At 33.1% G+C, this 24,352-nt stretch overlaps 1 protein-coding gene across 3 annotated transcripts in view; it reads left to right on the forward strand.

Annotated features, from left to right (window-relative positions):
• LOC128233463 (diacylglycerol kinase beta-like) overlaps positions 1 to 24,352 on the forward strand; it is a 94,911-nt gene that overhangs the window by 38,603 nt on the left and 31,956 nt on the right. For 2 of the 3 annotated variants that reach the window (XM_052947140.1, XM_052947139.1), the window contains exons 6-10: positions 6,339 to 6,539; positions 9,497 to 9,546; positions 13,260 to 13,334; positions 14,899 to 15,019; positions 22,718 to 22,837. In XM_052947140.1, the coding sequence (XP_052803100.1) occupies positions 6,339 to 6,539; positions 9,497 to 9,546; positions 13,260 to 13,334; positions 14,899 to 15,019; positions 22,718 to 22,837 (567 nt within the window). The remainder of the gene's footprint in view (positions 1 to 6,338; positions 6,540 to 9,496; positions 9,547 to 13,259; positions 13,335 to 14,898; positions 15,020 to 22,717; positions 22,838 to 24,352) is intronic. The other variant, XM_052947142.1, reaches the window with a different exon arrangement.

Here is a 24,352-nt window from a genome sequence, read left to right on the forward strand (position 1 = left end):
GAGAGTTGTCTATGGATTAATTTGAAGCCTAATCAGCTGTCCACCAATGTAGCACATTTAGGCGTCATATGTCCGGAGGTTTGTGTTTGGTCCGAGGTTAACGAAATTAGGACAAATAAAGACAAAATGATAGACAAATCATTAGCAGCCAATTGTATTAAGTGGTTAAGTCTTTGATTTGGTTAAACTTATCTAAAGTATTTATTGATTGGTCAATAATTATCAAAAAAATAATATTAACCAATCAAATCATTTAAATGTTCAAACTAGCCAAAAGATAACCTGTAGACAACTTATCCAAGATTTATACAATTGGCCGCTGCAGAAGGTATATAAACTAGCGGAAAAAAGAAACTGCATAATAAGAAATTTGAACTTCGATTAAGACATGATGTTTACTACAAATATTTGAAGCATAAATTAATTGTAGTACATTGAGGTACTTTCTTACATTTTCAGAATTAAGTCATATTTAACATTATTATTTCTGGTTTTATTAAAGGTATGATAATATTATATTTTTGTCTGCAAAGTTTGTTTTTTTCTCTAGTAAAACTTGTTGTATTTCTCACAATAATCAGGTTAAGAATGTTGTTTATATGTCTGCATTAATTTCAAAACATTTTCAAAATTTGAAATGCATAATGCGAATTGCATATCTTTAAATCGGCAAGTCATTGAATGTTCGGCCATTTTGTTTTACAATGGAATGATCAGTATAACCATTTTCACGGAAATAAATGACTTATTCATTTATTCATGCACTTAATAAATGAAGACTCATGGACTTGTAAATGATATTCTAAGCAAACGTCAGTCTGTTGGGACGTTGATGACAGTGACAAGCACTCGTTTTCCCCATATTCGTGAAAAATCCATACATTTTTGTTCCTAAGACCCAGATTGGAAACGAAGCAAAAACGATTCGGCAAGTTCATTTGCGTGGGAGACGGGCAATGACTTTTCAGTTTAATCATGCGTCCCTGTTGAAATGATACGGAGCCGGGGGAATTGGTTGTACAACAATGGAACATTATTGATAGGAGTAGAGAGTGTAATCTTTCACTCCATGGGGAAATGATTGTTTCAACTACGTCAACTGGTGGAGGAATTTCGCCGCAAATTTCTAGTATATTCTAGAAGGCGGCTTGTACAGTCTGGGTTTGTGGGCTATAAATTCATCATTCTTTTTGCATATGTCATCAGTTGAAACAAATTCTAATGCTTGTTTCAACTTTTTAATGAGCATGGCCATAGCTTGGTTACTCCAAAGTCTAATATCCATTTTCATCAAAACCATAGATTGTGTAGGTTTTACTTTGAAACTTAGAAATATAATTTTGTGGATCATTAACAACATTTCTTGTTGTTGGAAGAAAAAAATGAAGTTATAATATGTTCCAAACCATTGCATGTGAAATTTCTAATTGATGGAAACAGGAACATGAACTATATGAGATGTGAAATCACGGATTTCTAGAATCATTTTGGTGCCTACCCCAAAAAAGGAAAAGAAAGGAAATAGCAAAATAACAACAACTAGTACATGTATGTAAAATGCAATCAGAGGCTTCGTCCTGGAAGGAAAAAGGAATCAAACTCAGACCGCCGGCATAAGGTTCAGGGATTTTTGCTCTCAGCTGGCCGTTCTCACCACTACATATTCCAAATGCCTGTCCCCCTATTTCATGTATTGTCTCTATTCAGAAGTACCGCTGATTATGGTTATCTGTATGCTATGTTATCAGAGTAATCTAAACCAGTAATGAAAATGGAAACGCATGGTTATTGACATTTATAGAAAAACTTCCATATGGGAATACTTGATTTATAGAAATTTCCCCAGCAAATGCTACTATATGAATATTCACTTCCGTTGAATTGTTGCATTAATAAAATAATGACTTTTATCTGTGGGAAAAAACATAGTAGAGGGTTCCTAAATGTAGTACAAATTTCCTAACTTGCCAGTTATTCTGTTGATTATAAGAGTTTAAGTTATCTTATGTACAAATTTGTGAAGAAAAGGGATAAACAAGAGATTTAATTGAGGCTCATATTATAAGGACCGGCCAGTCACCCACAAAAAGAGTATTACGCCTCGGTCCATTCACCTTCAGTGGGTGACTGGCCGGCTCTTATATGCCATTTTGCCTGAAGTGATGTGTTATATTTCTTATATTTTACCAAACATTTGATATAACCATTCATTATTTTTAAAGTGCTTTTGATGTTTTTTATTGAACAAAGCAAATAATGTTTCCCTTCGACAATTGTTGGCCATTGTGAAAAATGCAAGCATCACTCAACAGTTTTATGACGACATCGGTCCATATGATGTTTTTGACGAGGTCCAGACTGGCCAAAAATATGATATGGATGGCTGTGGATATGTCATAAAACTGGATTTTTATTAAAATACATTGAAATACAGACTGGTCTACTTTATATATACAAATAATGGACACATATTTACTTACTAATAATATTGCCAAAGATGCCATTTCATGTTCAATTTCATTAAAAATAAAGAAAGAAATATCAAACTGCAATAATTATGTCTCCCCCTCTCTGGGGGAGACATATTGTTTTTGCCCTGTCCGTCAGTCCGGTAGTCCGTCAGTCCGTCAGTCCGTCCGTACGTCACACTTCGTTTCCGTTCGATAACTGGAAAACCGCATGACCTAGGATCACCAAACTTAGTAGGGAGGTTGGTCGTGAGGTGTAGAGGATCCCTATTGTTTTTGGGGTCACTAGGTCAAAGGTCAAGGTCGCGGCGACCCCCAATATAAAAAACATTTCTGCTCAAAATCTTGAGAACGGTTTGACCTAGGTTCACCAAACTTGGTAGGGAGGTTGGTCATGAGGTGTAGAAGATCCCTATTGTTTTTGGGGTCACTAGGTCAAAGGTCAAGGTCGCGGCGACCCCCAATGTAAAAACCATTCTCAAGATATTGAGAATGGTTTGACCTAGGTTCACCAAACTTGGTAGGGAGGTTGATCATGAGGTTTAGAAAACTCCTATATTTTGGGGGGTCACAAGGTCAAAGGTCAACGTCGCTGTGACCTCTAATGTAAAAAAATATTTCCGTGCAATATCAGGAGAATGCTTTGATCTAGGTTCACCAAACTTTGAAGTGAGGTTGGTCATGATGTCTAGATGATCCCAATTGTTTTGGGGGTAACAAGGTCAATAGTCAAGGTCGTGGTGACCTTCCATGTAAAAATCATTTGCGTGTAATATCTTTATGTCTCCCCCATTCATGGGGAGACATATTGTTTTTGCCCTGTCCGTCAGTCAGTCCATCAGTCTGTCAGTCAGTCAGTCAGTACGTCACACTTCGTTTCCGCCCAATAACTATAGAACTCTTAGACCCAGGAACTTCATACTTGGTATGCTAGTTGGTCATGACTAGTAGATGACCCCTATTGAATTTGGGGTCACTAGGTCAAAGATCAGGGTCAACGTGACCTTGAGGTGAAAAAACGGTTTCCACTCAATAACTAAAGATCCTTTGGGTCCAGGAACTTCATACTTGGTATGCTAGTTGTTCATGACTATTAGATGACTCCTATTGATTTTGAGATCAGTAGGTCAAAGGTCAAGGTTGCCATGACCTTGAGTTGAAGAAATGGTTACCGCTCAGTAACTAAAGAACACTTGCACCCAAGAACTTAATACTTGGTATGCAAGTTGGTTATGTAGATGATCCCTATTGATGTTGTGATCAGTAGGTAAAAGGTCATGGTCATGATGACTGTGAGCTGAAAAATGGTTTCCGATCAATAATTGAATAACGCTTGCGCCCAGGAACTTCATACAATGCAAACTTCGTTTACATTTTCCATGATTAATCAACAACACTTTCTTCTCTTCACTATTTAATATAATCGAATAAACCAAACTTCACTGTTGGTTTGTCTCCAGTCCAAAGTTACAAATTTCATGTCCATCATTTATTTTTTCTCAGCTACGACCACACAATAGGGGAGACAAGCGCTTTTTCAAAAAAGCAATCTCTAGTTTTATTTGTAATGTTCGTTAAGGTCATTAAGTTTGTCTGATAGGTTAAATCGGCAAGCAAGGTTTCTCTTTCAAATTATACCAATATTATATGGGGTCACCTGGCATCAGAATTTTACATTATTTGCATTGGCCTTATTGAATGAGAAGCTCATTGGATACCTTCATGGAACAAATACAAAATATGTGTAACAGCTTAGAAATGATGCTGATTTTCCTTTTCTGTCAAATTCATAACATTTTATACAATTTTAGTGCCCTTTTCTCCCGGAGCACCCTGCCCTTTTTTTGGAGCACCTTGCCTCTTTTCTGCAGCACCTTGCGTCATTTCTGAAACACCCTGCCCCTTTTTTCAGCACCCTGCCCCTTTACGCACCCCCTTTACGCAGCAACACTCTGGCCTTTTCTGCAGCACCCTGTTGCTTTTCTGCAGCACCCTGCCCCTTATATTGCAGCACCCTGTCCCTTTTTAATGTCTGGCTAAAACTCTTTTAACAGAGACCTTTGACTTAAAGTGGGTATGTAGGATTCACTAACATAGGAGGTCCAACTGGCTGTCCGTCGGTCTTAATGTCTGTCCGTAATGTCACAATCTTTAGATTCATCAACTACTTCATCAGGATTTTGAGGGATGATTTGTTCTTTATTCTCACAAGTGACAAGCTCTTTGAATTGTAGGTGTGAGACATATTTTTCATTGACCTTGACATCTTCCAGCTTCTGCCTTTGTTTCTAGAAATTCTGTCCATTAAAATTTACGTTTTATTGTAACACCAGTTAACGAAATTATTTAAAATTACTTAAAATAGCTTTTAATTTTCATTAGTGGTGGCAATTATTCCTTAAAAGAATTGTCCTTGAATAAGGTTTGGTCAGTTTTTATATGGTTTGAAAAAAACCCGTGTCCTATGATATTTCAGTTTCATTAGTTGTGACGTAATCATTAATAGAATTTCTGTCCTTTAATGACATTTTTACAACAAAAATAACCTAGAAATGGTTTAACTTTTCAATTTTCATTAATGTCAGCATGATTATAGACACTTACCTTTATTGTAGAGCTTCTATTACGGGCTGAGAATTGAGTTGTAAACCATTTTCCCTGATGTCATGTAACTGTATTGAAATCATTAATGTCTCTATCAAGCATCAGCGTTTGATTTCTTATAAATGGCATTTATGATACAGCCAAGAATACTTGCCATATTTAGAACAATTTCAATATTTTAGGAGAATTGACTGGTCCAGTGACCTGGTTTTTGTTCTAGAAATATCCTCTGGTGGACTAAAGAAGGTTTATAATGGTCGAAAGACAGTCTAAGCTTTTGAAAGTCATGATATCCATCTACAAGTCAGTGTGTTAATGTACTGTCTGATATGCTGTCAGCAGAAACATTTTTTTTATAAATCAAACGAATGGCTATTAATGATTCCATGGTATGAATTTTGTGCTGAGACAGTTTTACAGGGAAGATGTATGGGGTTTTGATATGCAAATTTTCGCTCACCTCTTAAAAATGCCAGGTCTTCAACTCTTTCACTTTTTAGCTGAATATATTGTTTTTTATTCATAGGCAGTTTTTGGGAAATTGTTTACATTAATTGTTTGTGTTAAAGTAATTTCTAGTTGCAGACAATTATCCCAGATATTTAACTTTGATATTTTTTGTAGCGACAACATTTAACTGTAGTAATTCTAGTTGCAGACAATAATCGCAGATATTACAATATGTTTTTTTTGTAGCAACAACCTGTAACTGGGTCAGTCTTTTCTACAAAGCCATTTGATATTGTGTATTTTTTTCACTACTTTATGGACCTAAATTTTAGCGCGTATGTTTTTCAAAAATAATGTTGAGGTACTGTCATAGCCGCATCATGCAAGAACTTTAACTTTATCGATAAAAAAAATAAAAAATGATTCTAATAAAATTGCCAGAGACAAAAGGCAATATGTACAGTAAGACCCATAACTCTGGCTTTAATTATAATAATAATAATAAAAATAATATAAAAATAATGATTATGATAATAATAATGATATGATATGATTATAATAATAACAATAACAATAATAATGATAATGATTATAATAATAATAATAATAATAATAATGATTAAAATAATAATAATAACAATAATAATAATAATGATAATAATAATAATAAAAATAATGCATTTGGAACTATAAGAGTAAAACTATGGTCTTGGTACAGGGAACAAAAGATTTGAACATTTGTGGTTCTAAATTTGAATACAAAATGTAGCAGATGTTGTTTAGGCTCTTTTTCACAAAGCTTTCTATATTTTTCAGGCAAGTCGATAGATGGTGCAGACCCCTGGATTCGACAGTCAAACTCCTCGTTGCTAAAGACAAACTTGAATACCTCGAAAGACAGTAAACAGTTAATCCGATCCACAAGTCTGGATATCAAGACGGGTCACATTTACCTTAAGGACCTCGTGTGTTATCTCTCCTTGCTTGAGGCAGGAAGACCCGAGGATAAGTTAGAATGTAAGGGGCAGAAACTAGAATGTAATGGAAAGAAATTAAATGTAGGAAAACAAAATGTAAAAGAAATTAGAATGTAAGGAAATGAAATTGGAATGTGCGGGATTGACAAAATTATGATAGGGAAAGAATTAGAATGTATGTACAATAAAAATGAATGTAAGGAAGAAATTAGAATGTAAGGGGAAATTAAATAGAATGAAAGTGGGGATTAGAATGAAAGAAAATAGAATGTAAATAAATTAAATAAGCATGTATAATAGAATGTAAATAAATTAAATAAGCATGTTAAGGAAATAAAGAAAAGGTGGAAAGAAAATAGAATGTCAGGGAAATAAGGGAAACAAGTAATTTATCCTTTCAACCAAAAAAAAGTATGTTTATAAGTATTATTCCTACTCATTTTTGGGTATATATTTTGCTTGAAAATTGTTAAATCAAGTGATTCAATACTTTACTGAAATATTTATAACAAAATCAATGTTTGATTTTGATATAAATTGAGGTAGTAGATCCAAAGCCAAAATATGTGAATATTATTTATATGTTCAAGATGTTCTTTATTGAGATATTGCCTGATAAAATTGACCTTGTCTTCTTCAGCGACTTGCTATAAACAACAACAATCTGAGAAAATAAACTGCTCTTAACCTGATTTGTGTTGGCCGGGGTTCAGAAAAACAAACCTAGGACAAAAATTTTGATTGTATATAAAACAAATGCCGCCCCCCCAGATATTCGGTATTTTTAGATTTTTTTCTGAACAAAGGTTGGATATGTTAAAAGTACTTCACGTGCCTTATTGTATGCTCGGGAAAATATCAGGAATTGTCAAATGTTTAATTAAAATGTATATTGTATCCAGCTTTTCTTGGATGTTTATTTTAAGCATTGAATTGACCGAGAAAACCATTTGAATGAAAATATGAGAAATATAATACTTGCTATATTGTTGTGTTTCCTGTGAAGCATATCAGATTCACTTTAATTTCCGAACAAAAACTTTTTAAGATTAATATCTTTTTTGACAACTTGGTGTAGAGTCTACCAACTTGTTATGCACGTTGATCAATGATAAGATAACCCCTGTTGCTTTTGAGCTCAAAGGTCAAGGTTATGGTGACCTTTACTAGAATTTTTTTGGGCAATACTGTTTTTTATCAAGAACTTTTAAAGACTCGGTGCAGAGTCCTCAAACTTCATATGCACCTGTCATGTCAGGTTAATGACCCCTTGATTTAGGTATCAGTAGATCAAAGGTCAAGGTAATGGTGACTTAAACTAGAAAAAGAATGGTCAATCCCAACAGGCAAAACATTTGATTTGCAGAATGTTACTTTTAATTACTGTTATTATATAAGTCCCAATATACCTTTGGACCCATATTTTAAAACCAATCTCATCAACAAATTTTATTTTCCTGGGATGGTTGCATTTAAATTGTCTGAGACATGTTTGAAGCATAGATGGAAGAGGCATAAAAGTGTGAAATTGTTGGTCGGTCGATATAGCAAGCCTTGTCCACACTATTACCCGAGAACAGTTTGACCTTGGTTAATGAAACTGCAGTGGTAGGTTGCCCTTGACCATTGACCTGTATATGACCCCTGTTGTTTTTTAGGTAAATAGGTCAAAGGTCAATTTCACATTCAACAGTCTTATAAAAACTTGGTCCACTCAATATCCAAGGACCATGCAATTTCAGCTGTAGGTTGCCTTTGACCACTAGATGACACCTATTTATTTTGTAGTCAATAGGTAAAGGTCATGGTCAATAGTATCATGTAAATTTGTAGATGACTTTGATTGTTTTTGAAGTCTGTAGGTCAAAGGTCAAAAACAATAGTGTTATGAAGATTTTGACAGCAGTTCAAAGTTTAAAACAGTTGTCTTCACTTTCAATAATACTTTGTGCAACCATCAATAATTATTGCATTTTTTTCTTAAGACACCTTAATTCAATCCTTTACGTTTTTCTGACAAAGTCACTCCTAATGTTTGACAAAGTGCTCTTGTTTTTTTTTTTTACTTCAAATTAATAATTTGCAATATATTTTGTGCAAAGATTTTTTACCATAAATTGTTACTCTGCCGAGTAAAAAATCACATTTCAAAGAGCTTCTTTTTCTTATGTTGAACTTTTAAAGAACCACACTTTTAAGAATTTGATATTTAGTTTTCAGAATTTATAGTCAATAAACATGATACTTAGTTGTTATTCAAACTAAAACTTGAAAATAATAGTGGCTCAGTTTACTGTAACTCAGTAACTGTTTCAAATGATGTTACCCTAGACGAATTATGTGGGCGAGACCTTTAAGTGACTCAGTAACAGGAGTGATATCATTATCCTGATCTACTTTAGGTTAGTCAGATCCTTCCCAATTAACTGACTAAAGACTTCCTTTTAAGCTTGCATGTTCTTCGAAAGAGTCGATGTATTGTCATACCTTGGTGCTGTTGGGGTTGGTGAAACTTGGTATATATGTTGCAAGAGACATCCTCATTCATATAGGAAAGCCCTTAACACAGGTTATTCTTCTTGTTCATCCGGCTTGAGATTTGATCCACTGTGCTCTTGATTATTATTTGATTCAACCTGATGTTTAGTATCAGAGCGCAAATTCCAGTAGATTCATTTTCAGTTGATTGATAATGGGGTTTCATACGTTAATGGTACTTCAGTTATTTTCTACAAAATGAAAACCCTAAATCCTTCTATGGCTTGTCTTTAATTGTTAAGGATGCATATATCCAATTGTTGTATACTCACTTTAATATTGTAACAATTACGTTCACCATCTTATGTGAAATACTTTGAAACTAATACTTTTATTCATGAAGCAAGCAAGGCATATTTATCTACCCTACTGCATTTCTGTACACCTGGGTTCTCCCCCTTAGTTTAATAATCACCATCTTTTCCCAAACATGTACAGCACCATTTCATTTATTTTCAGTTATGTTTCGCCTTTATGATGCTGATGGAAATGGGCTATTAGATTCCAGCGTAAGTATTTAATAAACATTTTATATAGTCATCCCCCTATTTATATATATCATTCTGAGTTAATACATGAATGTTCATATACATCGTATGCAAAGTTTAATAGAAAGTGCAGGTTTTCATATTGTTACTGCATCTATTCATGTTTCAGTAAATACATTTCTGGGGCGGTATGCATAAACTTCTAGTCATTTCCTAAAAAATTCTTAAATTTTTTCAGTCAAATAAAAGTTTTTTTTAACATTGAAGTATGCTTTTTGTAAATTTGGTCAATGAAATTAATAGATTTGGTCAATGAAAATAATGTTTTATGGATTTTTTTTTGGATTTTTTATTTCTTATGACTTAAAAGAGATAGTAAAATTAGGAAAGTGACTTAAGTTAGGAAATGACTTAAGAAGATTTATAAATACCGCCCCAGATCTTGAAAATCAAGTGGAATGCTGGTTTAAAAATTGGTTAATAAAATAAATTCCCTTAACAATTCGAGGGGTGAAAGCGAAAAGGTTCTATCTGCTTCTTTATTTAATGCCACTTAGAACCTTTTCGCATTCACCCCTCGAATTGTTCATAAGAGATAAATAGTATTGTGTTGAACAAGTATACATAAGTGCTATTGTATAAGTAATTATATTGGCAATTGACATTAGTGATTATTGCCGGGGAATAAACTCACAGTCAGCATACACATAGATTTGAAACTAACATTTACCATTCCTTATGTAAGTGATTCCACATATATTCTTTCATGCTTTTGATGATATATGGGGTTTTAACAGTGAAATAACAACAGTGAAAATATCAATTTGATATTTTCACTGCAAAATAAGGAGTGAAAATATCGACTTTCAGAACTACTTTTAAATTCCTTTGTTGTTACATGTACTTGCCTTGATCAAAACAGAACACTGGACTTCAGTAAATTTTGTCAAAAAATGTTTAAAAAATAAAGAAATGTTTTATAAATTTAAATTAATATATAATTGGAAATTAACAACTTACCGTTTATTACCGGTTATCCCGTTTATCAAACATTTTACTGATCTTTGAAGCTGAATGTTCGAACATTTTCTTTCATACCAAACAAATTACAGACAAAAACAACTGTTCGAACATCAATAAAATTTGATATCATCGTTCAAATGCATTTTGAACTGTTAACCGTTGTTGTATGTAAAATGAGCTTCCTGGAGAATTCACACAACAATTTACAGATAGATCCGATATTTTTACCCATCCCACACCTCAAAATGTGTCAACAAACTAGTGTGGCATTTACTCTTTATCTGGAAAACAAACATTTTAAAGCGAAACAAACAAGTCTCTGACAGTAAGATGACTGAATATTAACTTACTATAAAAACACGCGTACATGCAGTCTTAAACTAAGAAAAATGGTTAAAATCCAATGAGTATCCACATTTGTTTTGCTAACACATTTTGACCTTTCAAATTTTCATTCTTTAAATAGCGGCGTAATAATTTGGTTATGTATTCATGCCCATCTTAAAATAAAAAGTGTTTTCATTATTTTTTGGGACATATGTGCACTAATAATACTTCATTGTTTACTGTTCATAAAGCTTTGCAATAAAAAACGAGTGAATATTAAGCTATAAGAATGAATAGCAGAGAACTATTTGTCACTCGTGATCATAAAAAAAACTACATTTTCACTCGTGGCTTCGCCACTCGTGAAAATATGTTTTTCTATGACACTCGTGACAAATTAAATAACTGTTTTAAAACATGTATGAATATTTTTTGGAAAATGAAAATTCTAATTTACTTTACTGGCAGTATCATTACATTATTGTGAATATGCTTGGCTTAATTTATTAGGATGGTAAATATGAAAGACTTAATATATTAAGCAAATTTCTAGTGTTTCTGTTCAGCATTTAATTTGTGTAAGTCTCAATTTGAAATGTTAAATATATTAAAAAAAAGATTTTTTGGTTTATATGGTAAACTTTAAGTGTCATGTAGAAAACCAAAGTTATATAACTGGAACATTATTATAAAAATTACATAAATATCTTTTTGTTACTTGAAGTTTGTTGGGAAAAAATATTAATAAAAAACAATGTTATATAATTTGTTTACAATTATTATACAAGTTACATAATTTAATCTTGTTACTAATGGCCACATTAAATATTGTGGTTTCCTTTATTCTTGGAAAATGTCTATGCCTGTAGAATGACATTTTACTGCAACTCCTCCCCCAACAAGCAATTAGGGGGACGGAAATAAAAGTACTTAATATCCTTCATATTTCTGATATACTTTGTTGAGGGCGTTTGAATGCTCTTAAAAGTTTTCCTGTGTATTAAATGTCCTTGAATAATCTTATATAACATAGTGTTATTTATGGACCAACAAAAAACGTTATTACCTCAAAGATATTTTCATAATATTCTATATATGAATTCTCTAAAAGGTAAATGTTAATCCCATGAAACATCAAAAGCCAACTTTGGAAACCCTTGCATGATAAATTGTCGTTAAACCATATTTATAGCTTGTCTCTTCTTTAGTGATTAAGCAATCAAGGCTGTCATGGCCTTAAAGGGACTATTTCATGGGCTGTAAAATGCACTTTTTATGGGAAAAAAATATTTTACATAATAAAGAGTGGCAAGTAATTAGGAGTGTTTAAACTAAGATAAACTAAGATAATGATGGCTGGAGCCCTTCAACAAATATTGATATATGTTCAAATATTGTCTTTGAAGTCCATGATTTTGAAAAGCCTTAGTAAAGCATTCAGCAAAAGGTTATAGCCTGATGGGTTGATCAACATTATCATGTTATGTTACCAATGTATTTGATAAAAGTTAAAATATCCGTCAGCTTATCTACTAGTCCTAGCGGGGGAGTGGATATGGTATCAGTTTTCTAATTATTTTCTTGACAGTACTGTCATGGATTTGCACCCACTACATCCAGTTCTTTTAAATATTTTAATTGTATTTTTTTCCTGCAATTTCGGTATCAAATAGTAAAATAATTATAATGTATGAAGTGTTTTCAGATGTATTACCAGGAAAACTCAATTTTGGTGCCAAAACATGAGCGAGTACCTTTAATGTTGTCATAGCAGAAGGTACAACATGCAACTTTTAATATTGGCCATTAATTTGTTCCATTATCATGGAACTTGGTATACATGTTACCAGTAACGCTACGCATCTGCAAGTCCTGTTACTCTGACTAAATTTTTTCAAGTTATGAACCTTGATCAACTTAGGAAAATGGATAAACTTTGTCATCAGCTTGTTCAATGTAGCAATGAGCGTTATCTTACAGGCTTTTGTATAAATAGATTTGCTGACTAGACTGATTTGTTTATAAGCTTGTCTAGGGGCTTTTTTTGTGATAAAATAAAGGTGAAGGTGTTCTGTTAGCCTTGGTATCCTTGTTTGTAGTGTCAGCATTTTCATGCAATTACTTTGACAATAATGAAAAACTTGTGCGAGATATATTCAAATGAAACTAAGATACAAAATTCATGTTGACAGAGACAGTGGCACATGTGTAGCAAGGCCCATAACTCTGGTTTTAATAAACTGTCAAGATATGCCCCTTGTTCAAATAGAAATAGGACAATAGATAAGCACTGGGTTTAGCAGTGCTTTTGTCTTGTTTCGCAATATATTTTTGTTACATTTGTGGAACTTTTATCATTTTACTATACCATATCTCTGCTGCAGGAGCTGGACTGTATTGTGAACCAGATGATGTCTGTGGCCGAGTACCTGGGCTGGGATGTCTCCGAACTCAAGCCTGTGAGTACTCAGACTACCAGCGAAAAAGCTTGATGGGTTAGCATTCAGTGACATGGTGATGTGAAATTATTGGATGATTTAACTGCCTAGTGGTCTCCGAACACAAGCGCCATAATACCAAGTTCTGGGAATTGTTCTTATGAATGATACCAAGTTTAATTTGAAAGAAAGGTGCAGAAAACATGGTATTTCTACCTTATGAGACAATAGTTGATTGCAGTAAATCTTTAAGCACTCACTAATCATTTAATATTTTTGCTTTTTCAGTTATTAAGTACACTGTTATAGTCTTGTTATTTATAATTGATAATATTCCATAAATGAATCATTAAGTAAGTAGTTAAAGGTGTATTCCTCAAAACTTATGTTTGTTATACATGTGTATGTATTGATTTGAATAAGAGTGTCACTTTAATACACATCTGGCCAATTTGGAGGAAGGCCTATAATTCTGGCTTGAATAACTGTTGAGTTACGACCCTTGATTAACTGATTTTTTCTGTCAATGAGCATTGGCATCTATTGTGTTTGTGTTATGATTTGAACTGTATCTTTTTTTTCTATGGCTGATTACAATATAGTTGGACATGTACCCATGTCATACCGTAAATGGAAAATAAACAAACAAACGGTAGGAATATTTTGCATTCACATTTGTTGATTACCCTGGAGGCAAGTTTGCCTTTCTAAATGATTTGGGGGAAAATCAATTTAATTATCTTAATGTTTGTGTATTCACATACCAATTCCTAGGGGGAAAAGTTAATGCTCACTAATTAAAAAAAATAACCTATTATTTTATGTCATAACTGAGTTTCATTTTTCATGCATTATTCTTCACCATTAATTAATGAGATAAAATAACAAAAACCTTTTTATGAAAAGTAGTACAATATTGTCACAATCTGGAATATTGATGGTAGACTATTCTTGGATTCTCATTAACGAACAGACTGGTTTGACTTGAAAGAGAGGGGAGATATTATAAGACCATCAAGCATTTTCTGTTTTAAGAGTTGGTTTAAAACAGCTTCAGTTTGCCCAAATATAGAAGTCACAACTGATTTATGAAATATCAGGGCAAAGCTTGAGTAGAATTGCTATCCTTATAGGAAGTCAGAAATAATTTATAGTTTGACGTTTTAAGCTTGTGTGTTTTAAAGAAAGTCATTGACATATTCTTCATGCATTTATCATGAGTTGTGGTCATGAAAATACTTTAAACGAACATATCTCAATAATCATTCAAGATAATTGAAACGAAACTTGGTACACATGTTCTCAGAGACAATGTGCACATGTACAGCAAGGCCCTTAACTCTGGTGTAGGATTTGTTTAGTAATATGCCCATATTTTTCAACTAAAAAACAACAGACAAGCATTGCCATTGCCATTGCTGTGCCCTTGTTTATGAAGTGGCATTAAATTTTATGGAGATTTTATTTCTACACCAGCTTGTACATGTTTAAGCTTCTTTGATTGTTTGATTTACTGTTTTACTGATTTACCTCCCTTTTTTCATAGAACTTTCCAAATATTACCTTCATTGTCAATATTTTCCAGATATTGCAAGACATGATGATAGAGATAGACTATGATTCTGATGGTACTGTGACACTAGAGGAATGGAAACGTGGCGGCATGACGACCATACCCCTTCTTGTGCTTCTTGGACTTGATACTGTGAGTAGACTCCCTTGATGACTCATATATGGGGAAATAATATTTGATTATCTCTCTTGAGTACTCTTATTTTTTAGTGAGGGGGGGAATCTTTTGTGGGAAAATCATTTTGTTTTCCCTCTTTTTGAGTATTCTTTATTCAGTTGTGTAAAATATTGTTTGGTTATCTCCCTTGAATTATCTGTATATGGGTTGTGTATTAAAATGAGTTACCTTTCTAAACTGTCTTCTTCCTCCTTTAAGAGGAGCACATACCTTTGCAAACATTAGTCTAGCTGTATTGTTGTCTTGATTGACATTTTCATGAGAAACTTTAATAAATTTAGGTTTCTTGCTTTTCATTGTTCAAAGGTGAAGGTCATGTAACACCTTTTTGCCATCTGTTATATAGTGTCAAGGTTACATATTTATTTAACCTTGAAAAATGATGAGTAACATGCATGAATAATACAGTGAAAACTACAGGGACAAATTAAGTAGTGAAAAAATAATAAAGACACTGTTTAACGGCACAAGAGTTTGGCCTAACAGACACTTAACTAGAGACATACAACATACAAAACAACATAAGCAGACCAATCATGCATGAAACTATAATAATTAATACCGCCTTGGTACAAAAGATTACTTACAAAGCTGTTTAGGAAGCAAACTGTTTTTTGCAAATCTATGTGTTCCTTTTATACAAAGCATCAAGACAAAAAAGTTTATAATAATATCAGTAAGTTACTGAAGGTTGTTTTGATGAATATGTCATTCGTAAGGGTGGTAGTTGTTCAGATATTTGCATGGGAATGTAATTATTGTGAATGTCGCAAATAACTGATTTTGTTTTGGTTTTATTATTTTGCGCTCCATATGTATTTTATAGAGCCTGCTCAGTTCTGTTTCGTTATGACTAATGCTTAAATTGATAACATCATTTGATGCCACATTACTTTGTAAGTTGGAATAAAGTTGGTTAAGAGTTTATTGGAATGTATGATATCAACTTTCAGTTGTAGTGACAAAAATGTACAAGAAATTAGTAATTTGACTGATCATTATCAATATTTTTATTTAATTTCTGTTGACGCAGTGTGTACTATTTCACTTTCTGTGATGTGTGTTGTCATTTTATTTCAATATTGTCTTGTGTTTTTGAAGTTTATTTTCAGTTCTGCATGCCCATTTATGTTTTCAGGAGGTATTAGTGTGTTTTAACCCACAGCTCAGGTTGTACCTAGCACTTCTTTTTAGCTTTTTCTTCACACACCCCCATTCTCTGTCTTTTACCACGTTGTGAAATAACACATGAGAAAATGTATATGATAAATATACTATACCTGATTATAATAATTAAGTTCAGGGGTTATAAACAGTCTTAAGTCAGAGTTTTTTCTTCTTTTCTGTGTCTGAATCTAGACTAGGACTTGAGACAGTTTGTAATCATGGCATCGGGTATTAGATGTTGAAATATAAAAACATTTGTTTTCAGTTTAAATATGTATTCATAATGCATTACAAGTTAAATTTTTCAAATGATTCCTTTGCTTAAACAAAACACAAGTAGCTAGCTCCTTTGTACCATATTGCAGGGTATTTTAAGATTAATATCAGTACAGTAATCAGTGGGCAGAGCTCTTACCATGCAACTACTAGCATTTGGGCAAATTAAAACAAAATCTTAATTGTCCATGGGTGCAGTAATGACTACTTGAAATGATATTTTGGTTTTTGTCTTTACATTATTAACCAGGTTTTCAACGAAAACCGGGTTATTAGAATGAGGTTGTCGTTGGGCGGGCTGACGGGCGTCAAACATTGGTTTCTGTTCAATAACTTTAGTTAGCATTGATAGATATTGATGAAACTTGGTGTGTAGGTAGCTTATGTGAAGAGCTAGTTTGGGATTGCTTTGAGTGGGGAGGGTCTAAGGTCAAGGTCGCCTGTTACTAAAAATAGAAAAATGGTTTCTGCCCAATAACTTTAGTTAGGATTGATAGATATTGACGAAAGTTGGTGTGTAGGTAGCTTATGTGAAGAGCTAGCTTGGGATTGCTATTGAGGGGGAGGGGCTAAGGTCAAGGTCACTGTTACTTAAAATAGAAAAATGGTTTTTGCCCAATAACTTTAGTTAGCATGGACCGATATTGATGAAACTTCGTGTGTAAGTTGCTTATGTGAAGAGCTAGCTTGGGATTGCTTTTGAGTGGGGAGGGGCTAAGGTGGAGGTCACTATTACTTAAAATAGAAAAAAGGTCAAGGTCACTGTTACTTAAAATAGAAAAATGGTTTCTGCCCAATAACTTTAGTTAGCATTGACCGATATTGATGAAACTTGGTGTGTAGGTAGCTTATGTAAAGAGCTAGCTTGGGATTGCTTTTGAGGGGGGTGGGGCTAAGGTCAAGGTCGCCTGTTACTAAAAATATAAAAAATGGTTTCTGCCCAATAACATAAGTTAGCATTGATAGATATTGATGAAACTTAGTGTGTAGGTAGCTTATGTGAAGAGCTAGCTTGGAATTGCTTTTGAGTGGGGAGGGGCTAAGGTCAAGGTCACTTTTACTAATAATAGAAAAATGGTTTCCGCCAACAGTAATTTTCAGTTACGTCTCTTTTTGATAAAAGTAAAGATAAAGTCATACAACAAATTAATTGGCTATAATTTCTGATTGCCCATAACAAAAACCTGGTTTCGTCCCATTGCGGCGCTTCTAGTTTTCATATTGGAATGGTAACAAAGAAGGCGGAGCTTAACTATTCAAACACTATTGTGCTGTTAAAATTTCAACACTATTTACAGCCGTCATATGCAAGCTCAACGGTAAAATAAATTGCATGTCGATAAATTTCACTGCTGTTCACTTATATTACATGCTAATTTTTGAACATTATCCTTGACAACATGGTACAGAACAGTTACATCACCCGCAACCCTCGTGATTGAAGTTATACACTCTTGCTCATGTATAATTTAAAAAACTCGGGTAGTGGGTGAAGTAACTACTACTTAGTTCTAATAGGTGTAGTCATTTCTATACTTGGCAATGTTTGTTCAACATCAATTAGGACCAAACAATATCAGATCAAAACACCATAGTACGATGGTAAGAATGAAATTGGAGAAGTGGTGATTTATTGTGCAGCTTCTGTAATAAGTTTTTCGTAAAAATTTATATTTTTTCTTGTGTTATTTCATAACATGTGTACATGCTTTAACACTGCAGTTTATTTTGAGTTTGACAACGTTTTCACATGACAATATTCATTCCTAAACTTTTCTTATCCATAATGATCATTTTAATAAAATATAACATGCAGTTGACTGATAATGTTTTCTTGCCCAAAAAATTTATTGAATGTGATATTTTATTCATGAATTAAGCAAAGTTCTTTTCTTGCTAATCATAAAATAAAACATTTTTTAATCTTAAAGTCATATTTTGAAGAAAATTTTAAAACAAAAAGAACACTATTTTTATAATTATACAGTTATTTAGTTACACTGTACCAATTTCTTTAAATTATTTTTTGAGTATTGCTTGTTTGCATAGCTTGTTATTTCTGAGCTTGTCTGTTTTTTATGAAAAGTCGACGTATTGTCATAGCCTTGTCATGTCGTCAGCGGCGTGCACAATCTCTAGCTTTGGCCATAACTCCAAAACCGTTCAAGATATTCAAAAGAACTTTGGTAAAAATATTAGAGACAAAACTCCATGTGTAGCAAGGCCAATAAGTCTGGCTTTAGTAATTGTTGAGTTATGCCCCTTGATTAATGTAAAACAACAACAGAATGATGAGCATTGTTGTTTGCTCTGCTTGCACTCTTGTTTTCACTTGATTTTACTAATACCAGATAATTATGTACTGTTACTTGTTTATTAATGCTTATTTCTGGAAGTGCAATTACGAAAATTGACAAATGATATTAACCTTTATCTGAAATAATGCAATAGCATGGCATTTCTGTAGAATCGTTTTCGCTTGTATTTATCTTAACAAATTGAATGCTTTTAACAGTTTTGCAGACAAATGCATTACCTGCCTAGCTAGTTAAATATATAATCCTGTCCTAAGCCAAACTGATTATTAATTAGCACTGCTTTGCTTGAAGTATATTATATGGATGAAGTATTTTCATTACGTATTTCTAAATATTTTATGAATAACAATGTAAGTGCCATGCAAATGGAAAACTTATTCATTGTTAACACATTCAGTTAACTGTTGCATTGAAATTAAGAAGTCAAACACATTCATCCAATGTTTACTAAGGCCAAAAAAAAAAAATACCTGTGTTTCCGGTGACCCGACCGACCCTATTTTTTCCTCGCCGACCCTAATCTTTTTTTTAGACATAAAAGTAAAAAAAATAAAAATCTATGGTAAAAAAGAATTATATTTTTTTTAAATATATCGTCATTATTTTCGTTCTTTGTCTTTCTATGTACCCGAAGAATAAACTTTCATTCCTTATTATGTATTACCGAGACGCTATGTCAACAGGATTACAAAATGGCGGAGGGCGGCGAACCCTGTCTGATATCTTCAAATTGACAAACGCATGGTTATGGTCCAAACACGTGGTTAATCACAAGAGACATTTTGCAGTTTTTAAAATGAAAATATTAAGGATTATAGCTCGCAGTGTTATTTATTCATGTCCAAAATAAAACTTTCTTTTTACGATTAGGCATTGCGTATATCATGCAGGCTTCTTAAGATTACAGGCTACTTGCCAGCTTCCGATACACATTTCACTACATTAATTTATCCGCAGTTATCAATGGTAATTTATTTCGCCTTATTAAAAATAAGTCCCATCAACTGAAATCCAATTAAAAACCTTCGAAAGTTCACGACACATTTATTGGAATGTGTCGGCTGCAGATCAAACGGTACTATTTGTGACGTCAGTGCACGAGCGGTGATAATATCAAAGGCGCGTGGCTATGGTTTGTATTTAATTCGGTCAGTCGGATACCGTACGATCCCATTTGATTGCCAAGATTTCGCCTAGGCTGGTAAGAAAATACCATACGATCAAAAAAATAATAATCAATAATCGTTGTCTGGGAATCTTATAACAATGACCGAAATGTTTGAATTCACTATAAATATGAATGAAACTTTGATTGTACGAAAATAAGATAAGTAAAATAAATCCATATCCGCGTTTACTTGTTCTATTTTTAACCTACCTCCACTTGAAGGCCTAGTTTAAGGAGCTCACAGTTGACAAGAAAATCGGCGATTTTCCTCATGCAAATTAACAAACTAGTTAATAATTGACTGTTTGGGTAGAACATTATCACAGATCTGTAGAAATTGAAGTGCTGGATTTGTTTTTTAAAAACCGATCGCGACTTATAAACGAGTATTGTATACAAAAAACACCAGATTTCATGGGCAAAATTGGCGGGAAAATACGGCAGTCGAAGGTGTTTTTTTGTGACTTTTTGTAAATTATGAAACGCTTAGATATAACATAATTGTTATGATTCAACAGAAAATTGCATGATATGGAAACTGTAAAAAAAAAATCAAAAAAAATCCCTACCGACCAACCCTATTTTTTTTCGCCATGTCACCGGAAACACAGGTTGTTGTTTTTTTGGCCTAATGATGATAACATATTGTTCTGTTTTGGCCAATTTCTAAATAATTGTTAAAAACAACAACAAATAATATGTTGATGCACATAACAGAATAAAAGTTCAGTACAACATCAATTATTTTACTTTCCTTTAAATTCCTTTTGAAGCTGCACAGATTGAACGTTTTGACAACTTTTTTATTTTTTGTCTTGGAACAAGCCAATTTTTTGCAAAATCCATTTAAACCATTTATATAAGATTGCTGATAAATTTTTTTTTATATTTATGTTTGAAAATAGATGTTTTACGCATTTTTAGCTCACCTGAGCGCTGTGTCCGTCGTCAACAATTTGACTGTTAACACTCTAGAGGTCACAATTTGGGCACAATCTTAATAAAACTTGGTCAGAATGTTACCCTCAATAAAATCTTGGACGAGTTCCATATTGGGTCATCTAGGGTTAAAAACTAGGTCACCAGGTCAAATTAAAGGAAAAGCTTGTTAACACTATAGAGGTCACATTTATGACTGTATCTTCAGGAAACTTGGTCAGAATGTTAATATTAATAATCTCTAGATCAAGTTCGAATCTGGGTCATGTGCGGTCAAAACTAGGTCACCAGGTAAAATCAAAGGAAAAGCTTGTAAACACTCTAGAGGTCACATTTATGACTGTATCTTCATGAAAGTTGGTCAGAATGTTTATATAAATAATCTTTAAGTCAAGTTTAAATCTGTGTCATGTGCGGTCAGAAATTAGGTCACCAGGTCAAATCATAGGAAAAGCTTGTTAGCACTTTAGAGGTCACATTTATGACTGTATGTTTATGAAACTTGGTCAGAATGAATGTATTGATTAGCTCTAGGCCAAGTTCGAATCTTGGTCATGTGCGCTCAAAAAGAAGGTCACCAGGTCAAATTTAAAGAAAAGCTTGTTAACAATATAGAGGTCACATTTATACATGTTTCTTCATGAAAGTTGGTCAGAATGTTTATATTAATAATCTCTAAGTCAAGTTCAAATCTGGGTCATGTGCAGTCAAAAACTAGGTCATTAGGTCAAATCATAGGAAAAGCTTGTTAGCACTTTAGAGGTCACATTTATGACTGTATGTTTATGAAACTTAGTCAGAATGAATGTATTGATTAGCTCTAGGCCAAGTTCGAATCTGTGTCATGTGCGATCAAAAACTAGGTCACCAGGTCAAATTAAAGGAAATGCTTGTTAACACTCTAGAGGTCACATTTATAACTGTATATTTATGAAAGTTGGTCAGAATGTTTATATTAATAATCTCTAAGTCAAGTTTGAATCCGGATCATGTGTGGTCAAAAACTAGGTCATTTGGTCAAATCATTGGAAAAGCTTGTTAGCACTCTAGAGGTCACATTTATGACTGTATGTTCATGAAACTTAGTCAGAATGTTTATATTGATTAGCTCTAGGCCAAGTTCGAATCTGGGTCATGTGTGGTCAAAAACTAGGTCACCAGGTGAAATAATAGGAAAAGCATGTTAACACTCTAGAGGCCACATTAATGACCATATGTTCATGGAACTTGATCAGAATGTTATTCTTGGTGATCTTTATTGGATCAGGTGAGCGATACAGGGCCTTCAGGGCCCTCTTGTTCTTAAACTGTTAGTAATGGTTTAAGCCATAAAACATTAATTTTTGAACAGAAATATGAAAATCTGTGATAATATATGGTCTTTTGTCAGCAATTTGTTATCATTGGTTTGCATATGTTTAGGCAAAAATTTTCTCTTTCCATTACAAAAAATAAAAAAGTTGTAAAAATGGTATATCTGTGAGAGTGCAGCTTTAAATACTCATTGTTATCTTAATAAAGTAACTTCCTCATTTTTCACCCATGGCCAACATCTAATGTTTGACCTTTATCTAAGTATTTGACCTCTATCGAAGTGTTTGACCTTGATATTATTATTTGACCTACAATATTGTTCGACCTTTATCTTATTATTTCACCTGGATTTAAGTGTTTTTATGTTCATATAATTGTTTGGCATTGATCTATATATTTGACCTTGATCGAAGTATTTTCTTATCTTGATATGATTTTTGACCTTCATCTCAATGTTTGACCTTGACCTTTCAGAATGTGAAGGATGATGGTACCCATGTCTGGAGGTTGAAGCATTTCAACAAGCCAGCCTACTGCAACTTGTGTCTAAACCTTCTCGTTGGTCTCGGAAAACAAGGGTTGTGTTGTACATGTAAGTTGCTGGTTTTAAGTTAAGTATGTGATACTTATGCCAGATTGATTATAACCAAGAAAATATGTATTTATTGTGAACAGTTAAATTTCTTGTCCGATATGGAAATACAAACACATATGACCTAACCATTCAGTTTTCTTGGTGAATTTGGCTTAATGCTTGTTATCTAAGAAATTTAAAGATGCTGATTTGTTCACAGTGCTTTGTTATTTCCTGATGGGTAGGTAGGTTTTCATATTTAAGCCTAACAATAAAAAGGAATCAGTTTGGTATTTCCTCATCATGCAACATAATTTGTCCTAATTGACTAAAGAGTCATTAGTTTGAAATATGGCCAAAATTGGGCCTATTACTGCTCTGTGATTTGAATGAAAAACAAAGCTACTCAAAAGTAAATATTTTTACAGAGTATGTGTCCAAATAATTTCAACTATTTTAAATGTCTGTCTATGCTTTCAATATTTCTTATGTGTGTAATACTATGCTTTCAGTATTTTTATGTCTGCTTAAACTTCCAGTATTTGTAAGTCTGCATATACTATCAGTATTTCATATTTTTCACTTTTAATTCGTACACACATAATTATTTTCAAAAATAATTTATTTTGCGTATTTTATTTTTCGTTCACCCAAAGAGTCATTCATATTTGTAGTGAGTTAAAACATTTTGGCCATGACTTGAAGGTTCTCAAAAGATGATAATTGATAATTATTTTTCCAATAGTAAGGTACTTTCAAACCAGCCTAGATGCAAATGTGGTGAATACAGTAGTTGGTTAACCAGCATAGAGTAAAATTGGATCATACGGTATTCGACTGACCAATATTAATTTTCATCAGACAAACTGCACTTTGCTTCATTTAGTGCCTTGCAATACATTACCACAATGTCATGTTGTTTTTTTCTCTATACCACTCTTGCCCTGACGTCATACAATTTACCGTTTGATCTGCAGCTGACACAAACAACACATTGCAATACATGTTTAAATAAGTTAAATCCTGGCAGTTGTTTGTTTAGATTGCAAATGATTGGACTTACATTAGGCGTAATTATTAACCATTGATAATTGCGAAAAAATAAATGTACCTGGCAACAATTAATGAAATGTGTATTGAAACCTGCCATTTAGGGTTTATGTACGCAAAGACTGATGGGAAGAAAAAAAGTAGGTTTTACTTCAGACATGTAAAAAATTCATAGACGAACAATATCCAAAACGTTTGCAAAATATAGTCAGCAAAATGTGTCTCCTGTGATCTATTAAGTGTATTTCTGCATTTTCTTCGTATTTTTCATATTTATTTCATATTTCTGTATATTCTTCCAGTGTTTCATATTTCTGCATACACTTCCAGTAGTCCATATTTCTGCATTCATTTCCAGTATTTCATATTTCTTCATATATTTCCAGTAATTCATATTCCTGCATACATTTCCAGTATTTCATATTTCTGCATATACTTTCAGTATTTCATATTGCTGCATATACTTCCAGTAATTCATATTCC

The sequence above is a fragment of the Mya arenaria genome, chromosome 5, assembly GCF_026914265.1.
Source record: "Mya arenaria isolate MELC-2E11 chromosome 5, ASM2691426v1".
Taxonomy (NCBI): domain Eukaryota; kingdom Metazoa; phylum Mollusca; class Bivalvia; order Myida; family Myidae; genus Mya; species Mya arenaria.